Source organism: Oncorhynchus mykiss, chromosome 25, assembly GCF_057628025.1.
Source record: "Oncorhynchus mykiss isolate SJ-2025 chromosome 25, ASM5762802v1, whole genome shotgun sequence".
Lineage (NCBI taxonomy): Eukaryota > Metazoa > Chordata > Actinopteri > Salmoniformes > Salmonidae > Oncorhynchus > Oncorhynchus mykiss.
Genome location: NC_143046.1, coordinates 8,231,660 through 8,254,012, shown reverse-complemented (window position 1 = coordinate 8,254,012; position 22,353 = coordinate 8,231,660). Strand labels below are relative to the sequence as shown.

General features: G+C 45.8%; 1 protein-coding gene across 7 annotated transcripts; it reads left to right on the top strand.

Moving 5' to 3' along the window:
• Positions 1-1,750: 1,750 nt before the first annotated feature.
• Positions 1,751-22,216, top strand: LOC110504484 (SMAD family member 5). 7 transcript variants are annotated; one of them, XM_090220027.1, is made up of 9 exons: positions 1,751-1,845; positions 8,926-9,245; positions 9,412-9,609; positions 12,214-12,429; positions 13,058-13,330; positions 17,185-17,286; positions 20,163-20,384; positions 20,736-20,992; positions 21,292-22,216. In XM_090220027.1, exons 3-9 carry the CDS (start codon positions 9,423-9,425, stop codon positions 21,433-21,435), a joined length of 1,401 nt encoding a protein of 466 aa, XP_090076153.1. In that variant the 5' UTR covers positions 1,751-1,845; positions 8,926-9,245; positions 9,412-9,422; the 3' UTR covers positions 21,436-22,216. The 7 variants fall into 7 exon arrangements, with proteins under 7 accessions (XP_090076153.1, XP_090076149.1, XP_090076150.1 ...); XM_090220023.1 differs by having other exon boundaries at positions 13,058-13,336; XM_090220024.1 differs by having other exon boundaries at positions 1,758-1,845; positions 8,926-9,006; positions 13,058-13,336.
• Positions 22,217-22,353: the final 137 nt, after the last annotated feature.

The window sequence follows — 22,353 nt, the reverse complement described above, 5'->3', positions numbered from 1 at the left end:
GACACACATCTCTTGTCCTGATGTGTGTTTTGTCCTTGGGGGGCTGGAAATAAAAAAAAAATAAAAAAAAATATATATATATATATATATATATATATATATAATACTTTTTTGTATTCCCAGCCCCCCTCCCCGCAGGAGACATTTTGCCTTTTGGTAGGCCTTCATTGTAAATAATAATTTGTTCTTAACTGACTTGCCTAGTTAAATAAAGGTTAAATAAAAAATAATTAACTGTCCATTATCTGATTAAAACATCAATTCATCTATATACTTAATTTTTATAACTTCAATATTCCAATGTTTTATTATTTTTTATTTAACTAGAAAAGTCATATTCCAACGTCTAATATACTGCTGTCTGCCTTCTCCTTCCTTCCTGTCTTTCTGTCTGCCTGCCTGCCTCCTCCTTCCTGTCTGTCGGCATGCTCCTTCCTTCCTGCCTGTCGGCCTGCTCCTTCCTGTCTGTCGCTGTCTGCTCCTTCCTGTCTGTCTTTCAGCCTGTCTCATCAAAAAAAGAACTTGCTACGTGTGAAGGAAGACTGCCCACTAGTGGCGGATCCTTCCAGTTGCATCTTTTGGAGCGGCTGTAGCCACTGTCTTAATGATGAACATACGCCGATTGGACGTGTCGAATCAGACAAACCACAACCCAACAAACACAGACGAGCGGCGCACACTTCACCACCTCTGCTTTTTGGTCGGTGGTTGTTCCGTTGCGTTTGTTGTGAGTGTGTGTAAGCGGTTTCACGTGATTCTAACTTGTCCACACATGACTTCATAATTTCATTCTAAGGTGGAAAGACAAGTGCCATAGAAAAGATAGCAGCTGGAAAACGTGTTTGTCGCGGGAACACAAGTAATTCATTTGGTAGGGAGAGCAACATTACTGCGGGACACACTTTCCATTGGTAGCCTCTCTCTCGTGAAGTGAACCCCAGACAGACTGGAGCCAACTTGTGTGACGTACCAGAGCCGAAGCACAACCCTAGAATTCAAAGCTTGAAACATTGTTACAATGTAGCCTAGCTAAACGATATTCTGTTACAATGAATGGAGCCTATTGCATGCATGTATAAAATATATAGTCAAACATGAAAAGCAATGAAGTTCACAATTTATTCTAGCTAGCCCTATTCTTGAATAAAAATCTATTGCTTCCTCATTTTTATCAACTCAAATGTTATTTGTCACATGCTTCGTAAACAAGAGGTGTAGACCAGTGTTTCCCAATTAGGGGTACTAGGAACCCTGGTGTGTACATGGCCTATCCACAGGGGGTACTTGATGAGACTCATGAGACCATAGGCCTACTGGTAAAATGCACACGAGGGGGTACTCCGGGGTTACTCCGAGTAGAGAAAAATGCACTTAGTGGTACATTAACCGAAAAATGGTTGGGAACCACTAGTGTAGACTTAAATTGAAATGATTACTTACAGGTCCTTTTCCAACAAAGGAATAAATACACAGTGAATAACGAGTAAAAATGAACACCAGTAACGAGGAAAATGTGCACAGGTAAGAGGTAATTGAGGTAGCTACCGTATGTATCAGTGGAGGCTGACTGGAGGAGCTATTGGAGGATGGGCTCATTGTAATGGCTGGAATGGAATCAATGGAACACTTTCCATGTGTATAATGTGTTTGACTCCGTTCAGTTTATTCCATTCCAGACATTACAATGAGCCCGTCCTCTTATAGCTCCTCCCACCAGCCATCACTGGTGTGTACATGGACAGAAAAGAGCAGAGGCTCTGAGCTGTCCGATCAGGTCCATTGTCTACTACTACTACTACTACTACTACTAGAGAACAGGATAGTTAATAGACAGCAGTGGTGCCAGTGAGTATGGTGTCAGTGTGTCTGTGTCGCCGTGTGTGTAGAGTCCGTGCAAGAGAGGTCAATGTAGGTAGTCCAGGTAGCCATTTGATTAGCTATTTAGGAGTCTTGTTTAGCAGACTTATGGCTTGGCGGTAGAAGCTGTTCAGGGCCCTCTTGGTTCCAGACTTGGTGTACTGGTACCGCTTGCTGTGCGGTAGCAGAGGGAACAGCTTATGGTTTGGGTGGCTGGAGACTTTGACCTTTTTTTTGTTGTCCTTCCTCTGACACCGCCTGGTATAGAGGTCCTGGATGGCAGGGAGTTCGGCCCAAGTGATGTACTGGGCCGTACTCACAAACCTCTGAGGGTGTCTTGCAGTTGCCTGTATCAAGCGGTGATTCAACCAGCCAAGATGCTCTTAATGGTCCAGCTGTGGAACCTTTTTGAGGATATGAGGGCCCATGTCAAATCTTTTCAGCCTGCTGAGGGGGAAGAGGTGCTGTCGTGCCCTGTTCGCAACTTTGTGGCTGGGTGTGTGTGGACCATGTTAATTCCTTAGTGATGTGGACACTGAGGATCTTGAAGCTTTGGACCTGCTCCACCACAGTTCTATTGATGTGAATGGGGGGGTGGGGTGGGTGCTCACTCCTCTGTTTCCTTTGTTTTGTCGAGGGAGAGGTTGTTTTCCTGGCACCACAAGCTCAGGTTTCTGACCTCCTCCCTATAGGCTGCCTCATCGTTGTCGGTAATCAGTCCTACCGCTGTCGTGTCATCAGTAAACTTGACGATGGTGTTTTGAGTCGTTCGCGGCCACACAGTCGGGGGTGAACAGGGAGTACAGGAGACTAAGCACACACCCCTGAGGGGCCCCCATGTTGATGGTCAGCGTGGTGTATAAGTTGTTGCCTACCCTCACCGCCTAGGGGTGGCCTGTCAGGAAGTCCAGGATCCAGTTGCAGAGGGAGGTGTTCAGTCCCAGGGTCCTGAGCTTGGTGATGTGCTTGGCGGGGACTATGGTGTTAACTTTGTCCAGGTGGGTGAAGGCAGTGTGGGAGTGCAATAGAGATTGCGTCATCTGTGGATCTGTTGGGGCGGAATGCAAATTAGAATGGGTCCAGGGTGACTGGGATGGTGGTGTTGCTGTGAGCCATGACCAGCCTTTCAATGCATTTCTTGGATATAGATGTGAGCGCTACGGGGCGATAACCAGCCTAAATGACTGTTGGTGTTCTTGGGCACGGGGACTATGGCGGTCTGCTTAAAACAAGCTGGTATTACATACCGGGTCAGGGATAGGTTGTAAATGTTAGTGAAGATACTTGCCATCATCCCAGGTCAGCGCATGCTCTGAGTACTGTGCCTTGCTATTCCATCTGGCCTTGTGAATGTTAACCTGTTTTTAAAGGTCTTACTCACATCGGCTACCGAAAGCAAGATCACACAGTCGTCCAGAACAGCTGCTTTGCCGCAAAGCAAAGAAGGCATTTAGTTTGTCTGGTAGGCTAGCGTCGCTGGAAAGCTTGTGTCTGGGTTTCCCATTTGTAATCTGTGATAGTTTTCAAGCCCTGCCACATCTGTGGAGTGTCAGAGCTGGTGTCGTAGGATTCGATCTTAGTCTTGTATTGACACACTTGCTTGTTTTGTTAGCTCGTCAGCAGTCATATCTGGGTTTCTTATAGATGTCTGGATTAATATCCCGCTCCTTGAAAGTGGCAGCTTTAGCTCATTGCGGATGTTGCCTGTAAATCCATGGCTTCTGACTGGGGTACATAGTCACTGCACCTGTACATAGCCCATCTGTACATAGCCCATCTGTAAATGGCCCATCCAACTACCTCATCCCCATACTGGTATTTTATTCATTTTGCTCCTTTGCGCCCCAGTATCTCTACTTGCACATCTATCACTCCAGTGTTTTAATTGCTATATGGAGTTATTCTGCCACTATGGCCTATTTATTGCCTTTACCTCCCTTATCCTACCTCACTTTCACACACTGTATATAGACTTTTTCTATTGTGTTATTGACTGTACGTTTTTTTTATTCCATGTGTAACTCTGTGTTGTTGTCTTTGTCGCACTGCTTTGCTTTATCTTGGCCAGGTCGCAGTTGTAAATGAGAACTTGTTCTCAACTGGCCTACCTGGTTAAATAAAGGTGAAATAAATAAATTAACTGTGGGGGTGACATCGTCGATGCACTTTTTAATGAAAGTGTGGTAAACTCCTCCTCGCTGTTATCAGATGAATCCCAGAACATATTCCAGTCTGCTAGCGAAACAGTCCTATGGCTTAGCGTCTGCTTCATCAGACCACGATGTACGATTATGATGATTTTTATTTACGACATATTTCTTTACAAACCGCTCATGGGCAATTCCATAGAAACAGTGTGATTCTGAGACTCCGATTTTTCACTTTAAAATGTCAAACAAAGAGAAATGATTGCAAAGTTAACCGAACCATACAACTCTATGAACAATGACTGCTTTTAATAATTTCCACAGAAAATTATACAAAAACACATTTTATTTGTAATTTAAAATAGTTTATATTTGTTTTTTATTTTATGCACTTTGAGATTGTCCTGTATAATGAAAAGCGCGTTACAAATGTAGTAAATTATTATTTACTTGGAGAACAGTGCGGATACGAAGTTAGGGAACAGAATTATGGCACAAACTCATATTCTGTTACCAAACTTTGCATCTGCACTGTTCTTCAAATAAATGTTTTAGTAAAATGTTCTACGGAAATTGTATAAAGTAGTCCTTGTGCATAGAGTTGTATGGTTGCAATTATTGTTTTTTGTTCGACATACATTTTTACGTGAGACATCTGAGTCTCAGCATCACTCTTTTTAAAATATTTTTTTTAAACGTGGAATAGCTCTCATTTGAAGAAGACTGTGACAAAGTGTAAAAAAAGAAGAGAGTAAAAATCGGTCATTTCGCGGAGGGATATGCGCTCCGCCTCCCAGGCGTGACGCCTGGACGGAGGAGTCGGGAAACAAGTCGGAAATTAAAAAACACAACTCCATGTCGGACTGCTTTAAATAGAGAGAAATTAATAAGGAAGCGACCAGCCTGACTCAATTATTCAAAGGTATGCCACGGAAAAACTATAGTTTTATCTACTAGATAAGCATGTTTCCAATAGGAAATGACCAAGTTTTTAATCAGTGAAGTTAGGCTTGGGTAGTTTTTCAGGAGGGGGGGTTGTTGTAGCTAGCCAGTTAGCTAGAGAAGGGATTGCAAAAGTTATCTGGAGAGGGGAAGAGGTAGCTAGCTAGACTTCGAGTGGGATAAAATAGGACGTGTTAACTAACATCAGCCATGTAAAACCACACGAATAACGTTTTGATTGTAAACATCAATTCGGTTCAACAACGATAACCCAACAGGCTAGTTAATGAACATGTAGCTTGTTGAGCAAGCTAACGCTACTTGGCTAAGCGTAGCTGAACAAAACGTAGTTAGCTAAGTTCACGTTAGCGAAATTGGATGAGTTTTTATTTTATATCTTTTCCACTCTTCATAGCCATAACTAATCACAGCTACATACATAATTTATAGATATCTCACACAAAATACATAGCTAGCTAACTATGTGTATAAACATCAAGTGGAATTTTAGGTGCCTATGCTTTCGAGTTAAGTTGGGATAGGCATGTCATGTTGTGTACCTTGGAAGTTAAATTTGTCACGTTGTTCAGTGTAACTAGTTACGTTTACAACGTTGTTTTATATGGGCATCGGGACATGGCTTTTGTGCTGGTTTCAAGCTTCAGTTGTGATTATGGGTCAAGTAAGTTCGTTTTTGATTTATCATCCTGCAGTGAAGATGTCAGTGCGGGTTTCTGGTGTCAAATGATCATCCATTTGGCAATTAGGCAATAATCCTCTTTGAGTATCACCTTGGATGGGGAGACATCTCATGTTTAGTTACCTGAATCATCCTTTGTCTTCTCCATTTTTCACTTTTACCCTGTAGCCAGAGCATGCCATGTCAGAATTGTCTCAACATTGTTTGTTGCTTCCTGACCCTGCTTTACAGGACAGCCAGGCAGGAAAATACTGAGGTGTGATGTGATCAGTTGCTGGACTCTGGAGATCTGTGCACGTTTCCTGTCATTAAAGTTATTGTATCGCTGTCATCGGTCACATGGCATTACATCCTCACAGAAACCAGCATATTATTTGGTCAGGCTGTGTCTAGAGAGCTTGCTTGTCCATATCTTCATGGATGAAACAGGCCTACGTGCATCTTTAGAGTCAGTAAATGGCCTACCTAGTCTCTTCTACATTTCTGTTTTCCTTGAATGCCCTGTCATCTCACTTAATCGTGACACATGCAAAGCTAATAATTTTTTCCTGTGGTGACTGAAGTGTAGGGTATATTGTATTGCCTATAGAGCTCAATTTGTGCTTTTTCCCTATTGTACCAATGAAGGGGTAAACTGCCTGGTGCTGTTGAACAGCTGTGTGCCGTAAGGGAGGGATATGATGGGAAAGGATGGGAGAGGAAGCAGCTTTCAGTGACCTCACATCCTCTGCTAGGGCTGTTTTCAACAGCTGTGCGGCCATGCCTGTGTTTGTCGTCTTTCGGTCTCTGTCCACCCAGATATGTCTGCCTGTCTATCGGCCGGTTTTCCCCTGCCGGTCCACCCAGAAGTCTGTCTACCGGTTTTCCTGTCTGTCTACCCAGAGATCTGTCTGTCCGTCAGGCTGTCTATCCCATCCATACATCGCCCAGATTGGGGCTTTGTGGGGCTGTTGCTTAGATAACTATCTCAAGCATACCAAACTCTTTGGTCTTTTAAAAACCTGCTGTATGTGAAATATTGTGTGCTATAGCGTGGTAGATAAATACATGTGACTCTAGATCAGGGTTTTCCAAACATTTTCACTCAAGGGCCCCCTCCCCTCCTCCTGCGTGCTCCAAGTCTATTTCTATGGCAACAAGCACTGTTCATGACACAAACAGTTCACACCCCTCTTGTTGGTTGGGAGAATTTAGCAGGTTTAAAGCTTATTTCCTGCTATTCTACAAATTTAGTCAAGGGGCACAAAGAAAATGTTGCCGTTTTTAAAGCACATTTTCTTGCAATTCTATACAATTCGGTGTATTCATGTGATATTTGAGTGTTGTAATTTTTTTGTCAATCTATGGGCATTTGACAGTTTTATAAAGCTGTGCAATGACAAAAGGAACAGATTTTTTTTAAACCTTTTTATTTAACTAGGCAAGTTAAGAACAAATTCTTATTTACAATGACGGCCTAGGAACGGTGGGTTAACTGCCTGTTCAGGGGCAGAACGACAGATTTATACCTTGTCAGCTCGGGGATTTGAACTTGCAACCTTCCGGTTGCTAGTCCAACGCTCTAACCCATGATGATGTTTTGAAATGGCACCTTGTGCATTTTACTATTACGACTTTCAAGAGTAAGTTTCAAGCCAGACTGAGTTCCTTTAAAAAAAAAAAATAAGGTGACTCGCCCCACAGTTTGGGAACCACTGCTCAAGATGACATGCTTTTATTTATTTTATTTAACCAGGTAGGCCAGTTGAGAAAGACTTCTCATTTACTACTGCGACCTGGCCAAGAAAATGCAAAGCAGTGAGACACCAACAAGAGTTACACATGGAATAAACAAACATCCAGTCAATAACACAATAGAAAAGTCTAAACAGTGTGTGGAAATGAGGTTAGGCAATAAATAGGCCGTAGTGGCGAATTAATTACAGTTTAACTATTAAACACTGGAGTTATAGATGTGCGGAAGATGAATGTGCAAGTGGAGATACTGGGGTGCAAAGGAGCAAAAGTTCTTTTTTTTTTTTTTTTACACTATGTGGATGAGGTAGTTGGATGGGCCATGTGCAGTGATCTGTGAGCTGCTCTGACAGCTGATGCTTAAAGTTAGAGGGAGATATAAGGCTTCAGTGATTTTTACAATTGGTTCCAGTCATTGGCAGCAGAGAACTGGAAGGAAAGGCGGCCAAAGAAAGGAATAGTTTTTGGGGGTGACCAGTGAAATGTACCTGCTGGAGCACGTGCTACGGGTGGGTGCTGCTATGGTGAGCTGAGATAAAGCGGGGCTTTACCCAGCAGAGACTTATAGATGACCTGGAGCCAGTGCGTTCGGTGCCGAATATGACGCGAGGGCCAGCCAACGAGGGCATACAGGTCACAGTGGTGGGTAGTATATGGGGCTTTGGTGACAAAACGGATGGCACTGTGATAGACTGCATCCAATTTGCTGAGTAGAGTGTTGGCGATGTCATTTACAAAATAGCCTCAAGTCAAGGATCGGTAGGATAGTCAGTTTAACAAGGGTATGTTTGGCAGCATGAGTGAAGGAGGCTTTATTGCGAAATAGGAAGCCGAATCTAGATTTAATTTTGGATTGGAGATGCTGAATGTGAGTCGAATGAGAGTTTACAGTTTAACCAGACACCTAGGTATTTGTCCACGTATTCTAAGTCAGAATAGTGATGCTAGTCGGGTGGGCGGGTGCGGGAAGCAATCGGTTGAAGAGCATACATTTAGTTTTGCTTGCATTTAAGAGCAGTTAGAGGCAACGGAAGGAGTGTTGTATGGCATTGAAGCTTGTTTGGAGGTTAGATAGCAGTGTCCAAGGAAGGGCCAGAAGTATACAGAATGGTGTCGTCAGCGTAGAGGTGGATCAGAGACTCACCAGCAGCAAGAGCGACATCATTGATGAGAGTCGGCCTGAGAATTGAACCCTGTGGCACCCCCATAGACAGCCAGAGGCCCGGACAACAGGCCCTCCGATTTGACACACTGAACTCTATCAGATAAGTAGTAGTTGGTGAACCAGGCGAGGCAATCATTTTGAGAAACCAAGGCTGAGTCTGCCGATAAGAATGCGGTGATTGACAGAGTCGAAAGCCTTGGCCAGGTCGATGTTTCCGACAATAGGTCTGTTTTCCTAAAGAACACTTTGTTTTGTTTCCTTGCCATGATACTAAGGTGTATGGTAATGCTGTTATCGTCCCAGTCCTAGATGTCACCTAACCTGAGGATTCTGTTTTGCAATATATTTCTAACAGCTGCTAATCTTTTTTCCCTACCCAGGTTCTACACTAGACCTTAACCGAGGCGCTGGTCACCACATATGGACTAAACCAGAGAGAGAGGGAGAAGAGGAGAGAATAGGTCCTTCCCCCCCCCCCCCCCCTATTTTATATCTGCCTATTGACTAGCTACGTTTGTAAATCCTCTGGGCTGTTGTGTCCCAGAGAGAGGGGATCTCAGCTGGACTTGTTCCCCAAACTGCACTCCCCTCAGTGGGGTTGGTTGTGACCCAGTGCCAGGGTACATCCCACCTCACGGCAGGCTTTCCTTTCCTGAGCAGCTGTGTCCTGCCTGCGTCCTGCCTCTATTTCCTGTCCTTGGTGTGCAAGGCTAAGCCTCCTCTCTCCACCCCCCCCAACCATCCACCCCCCCCAACCACCACCACACACACACACACAAACATTCTCCCTCCCTGTTGACTGTGATCCCAAGAAGAGGACTCGTCAATCGCCTAACTTTCTGGTAAATTTCTCCCTCTCACCACAGACAGCAGCACCATGACCTCTATGTCCAGCCTCTTCTCCTTCACCAGTCCAGCTGTGAAGCGTCTGCTGGGGTGGAAGCAGGGGGACGAGGAGGAGAAATGGGCTGAGAAGGCTGTTGACGCTCTGGTCAAGAAACTGAAGAAGAAGAAAGGAGCTATGGAGGACCTGGAGAAAGCCCTCAGCAGCCCAGGACAGCCCAGTGAGTGACCCTGTCTGTAGTCATCAAATGTATTTATATAGCCCTTTGTACATCAGCTAATATCTCAAAGTGCTGTAACAGAAACCCAGCCTAAAAACCCCAAACCGCAAGCAATGCAGGTGTAGAAGCACGGTGGCTAGGAAAAACTCCCTAGAAAGGCCAAAACCTAGGAAGAAACCTAGAGAGGAACCAGGCTATGTGGGGTGGCCAGTCCTCTTCTGGCTGTGCCGGGTGGAGATTATAACAGAACATGGCCAAGATGTTCAAATGTTCATAAATGACCAGCATGGTCCAATAATAATAAGGCAGAACAGTTGAAACTGGAGCAACAGCACGGCCAGGTGGACTGGGGACAGCAAGGAGTCATCATGTCAGGTAGTCCTGAGGCATGGTCCTAGGGCTCAGGTCCTCCGAGAGAGAAAGAGAGAATTAGAGAGAGCATATGTGGGATGGCCAGTCCTCTTCTGGCTGTGCCGGGTGGAGATTATAACAGAACATGGCCAAGATGTTCAAATGTTCATAAATGACCAGCATGGTCGAATAATAATAAGGCAGAACAGTTGAAACTGGAGCAGCAGCACGGCCAGGTGGACTGGGGACAGCAAGGAGTCATCATGTCAGGTAGTCCTGGGGCATGGTCCTAGGGCTCAGGTCCTCCGAGAGAGAGAAAGAGAGAATTAGAGAGAGCACACTTAAATTCACATAGGACACCGAATAGGACAGGAGAAGTACTCCAGATATAACAAACTGACCCTAGCCCCCCGACACACAAACTACTGCAGCATAAATACTGGAGGCTGAGACAGGAGGGGTCAGGAGACACTGTGGCCCCATCTGAGGACACCCTTGGACAGGGCCAAACAGGAAGGATATAACCCCACCCACTTTGCCAAAGCACAGCCCCCACACCACTAGAGGGATATCTTCAACCACCAACTTACCATCCTGAGACAAGGCTGAGTATAGCCCACAAAGATCTCCGCCACGGCACAACCCAAGGGATGGGCGCCAACCCAGATAGGAAGATCACATCAGTGACTCAACCCACTCAAGTGACGCACCCCTCCCAGGGACGGTATGAAAGGGCCCCAGTAAGCCAGTGACTCAGCCCCTGTAATAGGGTTAGAGGCAGAGAATCCCAGTGGAGAGAGGGGAACCAGCCAGGCAGAGACAGCAAGGGCGGTTCATTGTTCCAGAGCCTTTCCGTTCACCTTTCCACTCCTGGGCCAGACTACACTCAACCATATGACCCACTGAAGAGATGAGTCTTCAGTAAAGACTTAAAGGTTGAGACCGAGTTTGCGTCTCTTACATGGGTAGTCAGACCATTCCATAAAAATGGAGCTATAGGAGAAAGCCATAGCTTTTTTTTTTGTTTGCTTAGAAATTCTAGGGACAATTAGGAGGCCTGTGTCTTGTGACCGTAGCGTATGTGTAGGTATGTACGGCAGGACCAAATCGGAGAGATAGGTAGGAGCAAGCGCATGTAATGCTTTGTAGGTTTGCAGTAAAACCTTGAAATCAGCCCTTGCCTTGACAGGAAGCCAGTGTAGGGAGGCTAGCACTGGAGTAATATGATAAGAGGCCATGATTATTTTCATCATTGTGTCAAGAGATAAAGTACTAAAACACTTGAGCGTCTCTCTTGATCCTAGGTCCTGGCAGAGTTGTGCAGACTCAGGACAACTGAGCTTTGAAGGAATACGCAGATTTAAAGAGGAGTCCGTAATTTGCTTTCTAATAATCATGATCTTTTCCTCAAAGAAGTTCATGAATTTATCACTGCTGAAGTGAAAGCCATCCTCTCTTGGGGAATGCTGCTTTTTAGTTAGCTTTGCGACAGTATCAAAAAGGAATTTCGGATTGTTCTTATTTTCCTCAATTAAGTTGGAAAAATAGGATCATTGAGGGCTCTTCGGTACTGCACGGTACTGTCTTTCCAAGCTAGTCGGAAGACTTCCAGTTTGGTGTGGCGCCATTTCCGTTCCAATTTTCTGGAAGCTTGCTTCAGAGCTCGGGTATTTTCTGTGTACCAGGGAGCTAGTTTCTTATGAGAAATGTTTTTAGTTTTTAGGGGTGCAACTGCATCTAGGGTATTGCGCAAGGTAAAATTGAGTTCCTCATTTAGGTGGTTAACTCATTTTTGTCCTCTGACGTCCTTGGGTAGACAGAGGGAATCTGGAAGGACATCAAGGAATCTTTGTGTTGTCTGTGAATTTATAGCACGACTTTTGATGTTCCTTGGTTGGGGTCTGAGCAGATTATTTGTTGCATTTGCAAACGTCATAAAATGGTGGTCCGATAGTCCAGGATTATGAGGAAAAACATTAAGATCCACAACATTTATTCCATGGGACAAAACTAGGTCCAGAGTGTGACTGTGACAGTGAGTGGGTCCAGAGACATGTTGGACAAAACCCACTGAGTCGATGATGGCTCCCTAGTGTACTGTGTGCAGCATCATACTTGGTCCGGGCCAGGTGTGAGAGAGACACTGTCTCTTTGGATGAGAGAGTCTGCTAGATGACTTTATAGCAGCAATCCTACTTGGTCCAGATATTTTCAAACCTTTCCCTAAAACCCGTCTCTCTCCTGCCCTGCCAGGTAAGTGTGTGACCATCCCTCGGTCTCTGGACGGTCGTCTCCAGGTGTCTCACAGGAAGGGTCTCCCCCACGTTATCTACTGCAGAGTGTGGAGGTGGCCCGACCTACAGTCTCACCACGAGCTCAAGCCTCTGGAAGTGTGTGAATACCCCTTTGGCTCCAAGCAGAAGGAGGTCTGCATTAACCCCTACCACTACAAGAGAGTAGAGAGCCCAGGTACGTAACCACTAGCTTGTAGCTAGTACACACTGGCATCTAAGTCATGTTCGTTCCTACATTCTTGACCATTTAACCAATTGAAATAGAGTACTACATTCTTGACCAGTTAACCAATTGAAGGAGAGTACTGAATCCTTGACTACTTGTACTGTTTTTTTTTTTTTTTTTAATTTCCAAGAAAAATGTCTCAAGGTGATTTTCCTCCAAAACAATATGGGGCCATTCTGGCTGCTAACCTAGAGATGGATGTGTTGTGTCTCGTCTGAGTGACATGGTATCTGCTCTTGGATTGGTTAAAACAAAGCTGTCAGTCACATGTCGTGGGAGGAGCAGAGCGCAGTTACAGGTGGTCTGATCAGTAGGATCTGCATCATATTAGCATGTAGCAACTGGTATTCATTCACAACATGTAAATCATTGCAGTGGACATGCACCACAACCCCCGATGACAACCGGTCATGTGAATATTCCTTTATTAGTGTGTAGGACCTTTTTGTTTTCACTGGTTTCAAATTAAATACTAGTGTCCCAAGGTTTTTATTTATTTAAATGTTTTGATATAAAAAGCGCTTCAAATCAATATGTATATTTCTTTTAAAAAATAATAATATCTCTTCTCCACCAGTGCTGCCTCCGGTGTTGGTGCCTCGCCACAGTGAGTTCAACCCCCAACACAGCCTCTTGGTCCAGTTCAGGAACATGACTCACAACGAGCCTCACATGCCCGTGAACGCCACCTTCCCAGAGTCCTTCCAGCAGCACAGCGGGGGCAGCGGCACCTCCTTCCCAATCTCCCCCAACTCCCCCTACCCTCCCTCCCCAGCCTCCAGCGGAGGGGTGGGCACCTACCCCAACTCTCCTGCCAGCTCCGGACCCTCCAGCCCCTTCCAGCTTCCAGGTAGATGTCAGTATTCACTCCTATCCTTTATCATGCACCTATGTGTTTATTGATAGCCTATTATATTGTAAAAGCAGCTAACAGCATATATTATGTATTCACACTGGGTACACGTCACCTGGTCTCACATTGCCTTTGGCCTCTCTGATGTACTGTACATGTCACCTGGTCTCACACTGCCTTTGGCCTCTGTACTGTACAAGTCACCTGGTCTCACACTGCCTTTGGCCTCTGTACTGTACAAGTCACCTGGTCTCACACTGCTTTTGGCCTCTGTACTGTACAAGTCACCTGGTCTCACACTGCCTTTGGCCTCTGTACTGTACAAGTCACCTGGTCTCACACTGCCTTTGGCCTCTGTACTGTACAAGTCACCTGGTCTCACACTGCCTTTGGCCTCTGTACTGTACAAGTCACCTGGTCTCACACTGCCTTTGGCCTCTGTACTGTACAAGTCACCTGGTCTCACACTGCCTTTGGCCTCTGTACTGTACAAGTCACCTGGTCTCACACTGCCTTTGGCCTCTGTACTGTACAAGTCACCTGGTCTCACACTGCCTTTGGCCTCTGTACTGTACAAGTCACCTGGTCTCACACTGCCTTTGGCCTCTGTACTGTACAAGTCACCTGGTCTCTCACTGCCTTTGGCCTCTCTGATGTACTGTACATGTCACCTGGTCTCTCACTGCCTTTGGCCTCTGTACTGTACAAGTCACCTGGTCTCTCACTGCCTTTGGCCTTTGTACTGTACAAGTCACCTGGTCTCACACTGCCTTTGGCCTCTCTGATGTACTGTACAAGTCACCTGGTCTCACACTGCCTTTGGCCTCTGATGTACTGTACAAGTCACCTGGTCTCTCACTGCCTTTGGCCTCTCTGATGTACTGTACAAGTCACCTGGTCTCTCACTGCCTTTGGCCTCTGTACTGTACAAGTCACCTGGTCTCACACTGCCTTTGGCCTCTCTGATGTACTGTACAAGTCACCTGGTCTCACACTGCCTTTGGCCTCTGTACTGTACAAGTCACCTGGTCTCACACTGCCTTTGGCCTCTCTGATGTACTGTACATGTCACCTGGTCTCACACTGCCTTTGGCCTCTCTGATGTACTGTACAAGTCACCTGGTCTCTCACTGCCTTTGGCCTCTGTACTGTACAAGTCACCTGGTCTCACACTGCCTTTGGCCTCTCTGATGTACTGTACAAGTCACCTGGTCTCACACTGCCTTTGGCCTCTCTGATGTACTGTACATGTCACCTGGTCTCTCACTGCCTTTGGCCTCTGTACTGTACAAGTCACCTGGTCTCTCACTGCCTTTGGCCTCTCTGATGTACTGTACAAGTCACCTGGTCTCACACTGCCTTTGGCCTCTGTACTGTACAAGTCACCTGGTCTCACACTGCCTTTGGCCTCTCTGATGTACTGTACAAGTCACCTGGTCTCTCACTGCCTTTGGCCTCTCTGATGTACTGTACATGTCACCTGGTCTCTCACTGCCTTTGGCCTCTGTACTGTACAAGTCACCTGGTCTCTCACTGCCTTTGGCCTCTGATGTACTGTACAAGTCACCTGGTCTCACACTGCTTTTGGCCTCTGTACTGTACAAGTCACCTGGTCTCACACTGCCTTTGGCCTCTGTACTGTACAAGTCACCTGGTCTCACACTGCCTTTGGCCTCTGTACTGTACAAGTCACCTGGTCTCACACTGCCTTTGGCCTCTCTGATGTACTGTACAAGTCACCTGGTCTCTCACTGCCTTTGGCCTCTGTACTGTACAAGTCACCTGGTCTCTCACTGCCTTTGGCCTTTGTACTGTACAAGTCACCTGGTCTCACACTGCCTTTGGCCTCTATGTGAAAATGTAAAAGGCAAGTAAGATAACCCTTTTTCCCCTCCCTTTTTTCTGATGAAAATGGAATTAGAAATCTGGAGAACAATTTGGTTTGATTTTTTTTTCTAACCATTTCCGATACGAACCAGGGTCTTCTGCCAGCCAGGGGGACAGTCAAAAGTGTATACCGACGGTCTGCATCAGGGTGACTGGTGAGCGTCAGTCAGTGCACCCATCTCTGGACACAGCATGGGGTCTGACCCCCAGCTCCTGTTCTGGTGAATATATCCCCAGCCAGTGACGTTTGCTGCTACACTTATCCACAACAGAGACATGGGCCGTTGTAGTCAGGCAGAATGGCAGTGTGGGGAAAAAGAGGGTGGAGCCTTTGTCTTTTTTTTTATTGAATTTGAATTGAATCACTGGAGGTGCCAGTGATTTCATTTCTCTGTGTTGAATTGCCCCCCCCCCAGGTTTGAATCACTGCAGTGCTTTCATTTCTCTGTGTTGAATTGCCCCCCCCCCCCCAGGTTTGAATCACTGCAGTGCTTTCATTTCTCTGTTGAATTGCCCCCCCCCCAGGTTTGAATCACTGCAGTGCTTTCATTTCTCTGTGTTGAATTGCCCCCCCCCAGGTTTGAATCACTGCAGTGCTTTCATTTCTCTGTTGAATTGCCCCCCCCCCCAGGTTTGAATCACTGCAGTGCTTTCATTTCTCTGTTGAATTGCCCCCCCCCCCAGGTTTGAATCACTGCAGTGCTTTCATTTCTCTGTGTTGAATTGCCCCCCCCCCCCAGGTTTGAATCACTGCAGTGCTTTCATTTCTCTGTGTTGAATTGCCCCCCCCCCCCAGGTTTGAATCACTGCAGTGCTTTCATTTCTCTGTTGAATTGCCCCCCCCCCAGGTTTGAATCACTGCAGTGCTTTCATTTCTCTGTGTTGAATTGCCCCCCCCCAGGTTTGAATCACTGCAGTGCTTTCATTTCTCTGTGTTGAATTGCCCCCCCCAGGTTTAAATCACTGCAGTGCTTTCATTTCTCTGTGTTGAATTGTCCCCCCCAGGTTTGAATCACTGCAGTGCTTTCATTTCTCTGTGTTGAATTGCCCCCCCCAGGTTTGAATCACTGCAGTGCTTTCATTTCTCTGTGTTGAATTGCCCCCCCCCAGGTTTGAATCACTGCAGTGCTTTCATTTCTCTGTGTTGAATTGCCCCCCCCAGGTTTGAATCACTGGAGGTGCTAGTGCTTTCATTTCTCTGTGTTGAATTGCCCCCCCCCCCCCCCAGGTTTGAATCACTGCAGTGCTTTCATTTCTCTGTGTTGAATTGCCCCCCCCAGGTTTGAATCACTGCAGTGCTTTCATTTCTCTGTGTTGAATTGCCCCCCCCAGGTTTGAATCACTGCAGTGCTTTCATTTCTCTGTGTTGAATTGCCCCCCCCCCCCCCCAGGTTTGAATCACTGCAGTGCTTTCATTTCTCTGTGTTGAATTGCCCCCCCCCAGGTTTGAATCACTGCAGTGCTATCACTTCTATGTGGTGTGACGGAAGGAAAAGCAGTGTTATTTTTTTCTGAAATACGGATACATCTCCAGAGAAATCTGGTCACCCTCTAAGCAAGGTGGTAACCTGTACATGTTTGGTCTGTAGGAAGATTAGCCTTCTCATTAAAAAAAAACATTACCAATTGTCCCCACCCACGCCCCATTTTTCTCAATTTCTGTCCTCCATAAGTGGTTGTGTAATACAAAACAAATGGGACTGTCCATAGAGCCACACATTAGTGTTCCGTGTGACGGATGTGTGTGAAACCCTACACCTGTTTCCGGGTAGAGAAAGATCCTGTGGTGGTGGCTGGGTTTTCACTCCTCTTGGGAGTTGTCGGAGTGTGTGTGTGTGACTGGACGTGCATGCGTTCGACTCCTCTTGTGTATGTGTCCGTCCGCTGTAAGTGTGTGGACAGCCATTTGTCATCTGCAGCAGCTGGTCTCCTAACTATCCGTCCATTGTGGTCTTCCCTTCCAGCTGATACCCCACCTCCGGCTTACATGCCCCCTGACGAGCAGATGGGACAGGAGGGGTCCATGGAGACCAGCAGCAGCGGGCCCAGGAACATGCCTAGTGGGGGTGAGGAGTCGGAATTGACAGTTTATTTAACATGGGGGGATTTATTTTTTTTCTGATCACAGGAATTCCTGCTTTCAGACATTATCCGTCATTCATTGGAACTGATTCATCCTAATTGTCTGCGTCGTCCTGATCACATAGCAGTCAATACAAATTGAAATCGTAACGTTATGACTAACTACAGTTCCCTGAAGGAAGGGGAAACGAGGTACGTCATACTCTTGCGACTTCTGTTGAAGGATCTACAATCACTCATGACAAGGCCAATGAAATCCACGCCTCGCTGGAAGCCCCACCTTCCACAGGTGATAAGTGGCTCAATTTAATTATTTTAATTTAATACCGTTCTTCCCCAGAGCCCAGAAATGGGTCTCATGGCCAAACAAGTGTTGTCTCTCGTTTCCCTCCTTCAGGGAACAGTAGTTACAGTCGTAAGGTTTTGTTCTCTTTCAGTCAGTTAACTTCGCCACAACATACCTTGGAGAAATATATAATCTCTCCCCAAGCCCAACAGATACTAAATGAAACGGCCCATGACGAACCATCCATACCCGACCCAACCAGATGTGGCAGTCTGGGTATTGAGCACACAGTGCTCCTTAGTGACCTTTCCCAGTTGTAAGCACACTGGGCTACACTGAGGGCAGTGATATTCAGGCAATAACCTTGAGGACGTGTGTGGTGATGCCCAACTCGTCTCCTATAGTCAACTCTTTAAACAACTACCCGAGACGCTGCCAGACTCCTGGTGGAGTGGGCACACACACCGCTAGGTGACCTTTAACCTTTTGCTGTATGACAGGGAAATGGCCTCCACAATCCAGGTGGAGAAACGCTGCTTAAGGAGCGCCCTGCTGCCAGCTGGATTAGCATAACAGACCCATAGCTGGTCACAACAGTATATCTTCGGTCCGTTCAATGTACGTGCACCGGACACAGGGCATGCAACCTCCGTTGCTCTTCAGAAGGAGGCCATGGAAAAAGAAAATGGCTCAAAGCTAAGGACCTGTAGGACATAGCCGTGACTTTTGTGGCGAAGGCTGCATTTGGACACCTTAGTCTCCCGGGGCGAACTGAGTACAGGAAGGGTGTACGGATAGCATGTAGAGGTCCCCAACTCGTTTATCTGTGGCATGCTAGCTGTTATGCACGCTGGCTGTTATGCACGCTGGCTGTTATGCACGCTGGCTGTTATGCACGCTGGCTGTTATGCACGCTGGCTGTTATGCACGCTGGCTGTTATGCACGCTGGCTGTTATGCACGCTGGCTGTTATGCACGCTGGCTGTTATGCACGCTGGCTGTTATGCACGCTGGCTGTTATGCACGCTGGCTGTTATGCACGCTGGCTGATGTTAGCCATGATAAGGATTCTAAGCTAGGTTAGCTATCTTATTTGACTGCAGCACGGTCCGTTTAGAATAACCAAGTGATTAAAATATATATATAAATATATATACTTATTTATTTTTTTACCGTATACTAAACAAGTGGGCTAACCTAGCAATTTCACCATTAGGAAGCCGGAATAGCTAGCAGTAACTAGCTCGCCTCAGCAAGTTGGCTAAACTGGCTAGCACGCTATGCAACGCTTGTTAGCTAGCTTGGTGTCTACGTAGGACCGGGTCAGAGGATGGACCCGGACCCTTCTGGGAGGAGTCAAGCGGTGCTTAACCAAGGCAGGTGGTGGGGGGATACTCACAGAACCTGGTTGCCCTCTCTCTTTGAGTAGCCTCTCATAATCGATGACGGATCTCACAAGAGCTGCGACCAGACCAACAACCCAAACCATCCCTCAACTTAGACTCAACTGAGGTACGGGCACCCAGGAGAGGAAGTGACTATCGGGAACACCAAGCCCCCTAAAGAATGCTACACGATTGTCAAGAGAACCTGCACCGCGGACTAGTAAGGGAACAGTGCCAGCTGTGCCCTAGTCCCCCGCAACGAACTGATTGGAGCGAGGCTAGCCCGAGCATGCGCCGAGACGTACAGTGCCTTCAGAAAGTATTCAGACCACATTTAACATTACAGCCTTATTCTAACATGTATTCAATCTACACACTAGCCCATAATGACAAAGCAAAAACTGTTTAGCTTTTTTTTGTTGTGCTAATTTATACAAATAAACTGAGATCACAGTTATTGACCCTTTACTATGTACCATCTTTGCCATAATCATAAATGAAAGGGAACTCCAATATGGCGGCAACTAGTGAACTTGACAGGGTAGCCTAGTGGTTAAGAGTGTAGAGGCGACAGGGTAGCCTAGTGGTTAGAGTGTTGGACTAGTAACCGGAAGGTTGCAAGTTCAAACCCCCGAGCTGACAAGGTACAAATCTGTCATTCTGCCCCTGAACAAGGCAGTTAACCCACTGTTCCTAGGCCGTCATTGAAAATAAGAATTTGTTCTTAATTGACTTGCCTAGTTAAATAAAGGTAAAATAAAACAATTAAAGACCAGTCATACCAGGAGAGGGCATAAGAACAGTGCACATAAGCCTTGAATTCCTTCCCCTTTTAAGAATGAGAATATAATATTTTGAATAACTTAATATAAATACTCTACATGCAGGTGAAAATTGTTCCTGCTACATTAGGCTTTGTCATTTTGGTCGCATTAGCCATCTTACTTATTGCTATAGCCAGGCCAAGCAATTCTAAAGATAACTAATTGTTTGGTTCTCATGTTTCCTAATCACAAACCTCCAGAGGGTGAGCGCTCTCTACCGTAGATGTGAAGTATGAGAAACCTGGCCACTGGTCTAGTATTGTGTTGAACGACCTCTCCACCTTGTCCCTGTAGATGTGGAGTATGAGAAACCTAGCCACTGGTGCCGTACTGTGTTGAACGACCTCTCCACCTTGTCCCTGTAGATGTGCAGCCAGTGGAGTACGAGGAACCGAGCCACTGGTGCAGTATTGTGTACTATGAGTTGAACAACAGAGTGGGCGAGGCCTACCATGCTTCTTCTACCAGCGTCCTGGTGGACGGCTTCACCGACCCCTCCAACAACAAGAACCGCTTCTGCCTGGGGTTGCTCTCCAACGTCAACCGGAACTCAACCATAGAGAACACACGCCGCCACATCGGCAAAGGTGAGCAGGGCAACACATTGAGATGAAAAGATTTGTTTAAAGTGGATATGAGGTTCAGAGAAAGTGTGGGGAAGGAATGGTGAAAAACATGCATGATATTCTGAATCATGCATTTCTTCATTTATGGATGTTTTTTTTAAATGTTTTATTACTGTTGGCGCCAGAAATTTAGCTAGGTGCCATTACTCTACTGGTGGAGCTAGAAACACCTAGCGTTTAGCTTCTTTTTTTAACTTGCTCTCTCTCGGCACCCTCAGGGGTCCACCTGTACTGTTGGAGGTGTATGCAGAGTGTCTGAGTGACACCCGTATCTTTCTTCAGAGTTGTAACTCTCGTTCTTTCTCTCCTCAGGGGTCCATCTCTACTACGTAGGAGGTGAGGTGTATGCAGAGTGTCTGAGTGACACCAGTATCTTCGTTCAGAGTCGTAACTGTAACTATCATCACGGTTTCCACCCCACCACGGTGTGTAAGATCCCTAGTGGCTGCAGTCTGAAGATCTTTAACAACCAGGAATTTGCTCAGCTACTGGCCCAGTCTGTGAACCATGGCTTTGAGGCTGTCTACGAACTGACCAAGATGTGCACCATCCGAATGAGCTTTGTAAAGGTGATATACAATTACATTTTGATTTGAACGTTTCTACTAGTTTCAGTACTATGTACAATTCACTGTTTTTATCATCTTGGCCATTGATTCAAAAAAAAGTTTTTGTGGAAATGACAATTAATTTCATTGAGAGCAAATCTGCAGTGTTGAGAATAACGTTAGGGCACATTGTAGCATAACATTGTGCAATGGAAAATTAGGATTTCTTATTGGACAATTTGCTGTTTCACTCCTTTTCTGACCATTTACATCCTTTCGTGAATATGACCCAGCTTTATCTCTTTCTCCCCCCCCAACAGGGCTGGGGAGCTGAGTATCACCGACAAGATGTCACCAGCACCCCCTGTTGGATAGAAGTTCATCTTCACGGCCCTCTGCAATGGCTGGATAAAGTGCTGACACAAATGGGCTCTCCTCTCAACCCCATCTCTTCAGTGTCCTAATGGTTACCCCCACAGACCAGACTCTCAACCCCCACATCTCGTCAGTGTACTAATGGTTAACCCCCCCCAACAGACCAGACTCTCAACCTCCCATCTCTTCGGTGTCCTAATGGTCCTCTCCCCCCCCCCCCCCCCCAGACCAGACTCTCAACCTCCATCTCTTCAATGTCCTTAAGGTGGCTTGCCAGGCTGGGAGATTCTTTCACATTTTTTCCAAACTTAACTTTATAATTTTTTTTGCAATGTGAGCAAAAGCAGGTCTTCAAAGGCTGAACTGTTTCCACTATCTGACAGCAGAAGGGGTTTTGAACCCAGAGCAGCAGAATTATGTTGAGAACGAGCAGAAGATAGACGGTAAATACCGACAGAAGAATATTCAGAGTAGCGGCACAAAATATTGGACAAACTACTGCTCTGAGTCATCACTACCAACCATGTGCTTCTTCTATTGAGAGTAGTAGGACTTGAAAGCATGTACCTTAAATGTTTCTGATTTTGCATTAAAAAAAAAATGTTTGGTAATGATTTTTCTTTCTGTAAGTTTCAGCTAAAAGAAAATGATGTATCACTACTCTGCCTTTACCACAGTCAAACTGCTTGTGATTTTACTCTAACTTTCATTTCTTGCCATCTTAAGGTATAGATATCATTATGTTCACTGTTAGATCCAGATCTCATAACAAAATGTTAACTTTTTTTTTTTTTTAATAGTTTCTATCGCTAGAAGGAAAAAAAACAACACTGATTTACTGCCTTAAATAAAGTATGTCTAACTAATAAATATGATATGGTGGATTCATTTACTCAATGCTTTGAACAGGTGACAAGCTAGGAACATCACACTTATCATCAGATAACTTTACTGATGAAAGTTTTCAATGTCAACGATGCTTGTCGATCCTCTGTACATATGTTCAA

Coding starts and splice junctions, on each gene's coding strand:
- LOC110504484 (XM_090220023.1), top strand. CDS start 9,423: ATGACCTCTATGTCCAGCCTCTTCTCCTTCACCAGTCCAGCTGTGAAG. Junction 9,610..12,213: donor CAGCAGCCCAGGACAGCCCA/GTGAGTGACCCT, acceptor CTGCCCTGCCAG/GTAAGTGTGTGACCATCCCT. Junction 13,337..17,184: donor CTTCCAGCTTCCAGGTAGAT/GTCAGTATTCAC, acceptor CTTCCCTTCCAG/CTGATACCCCACCTCCGGCT.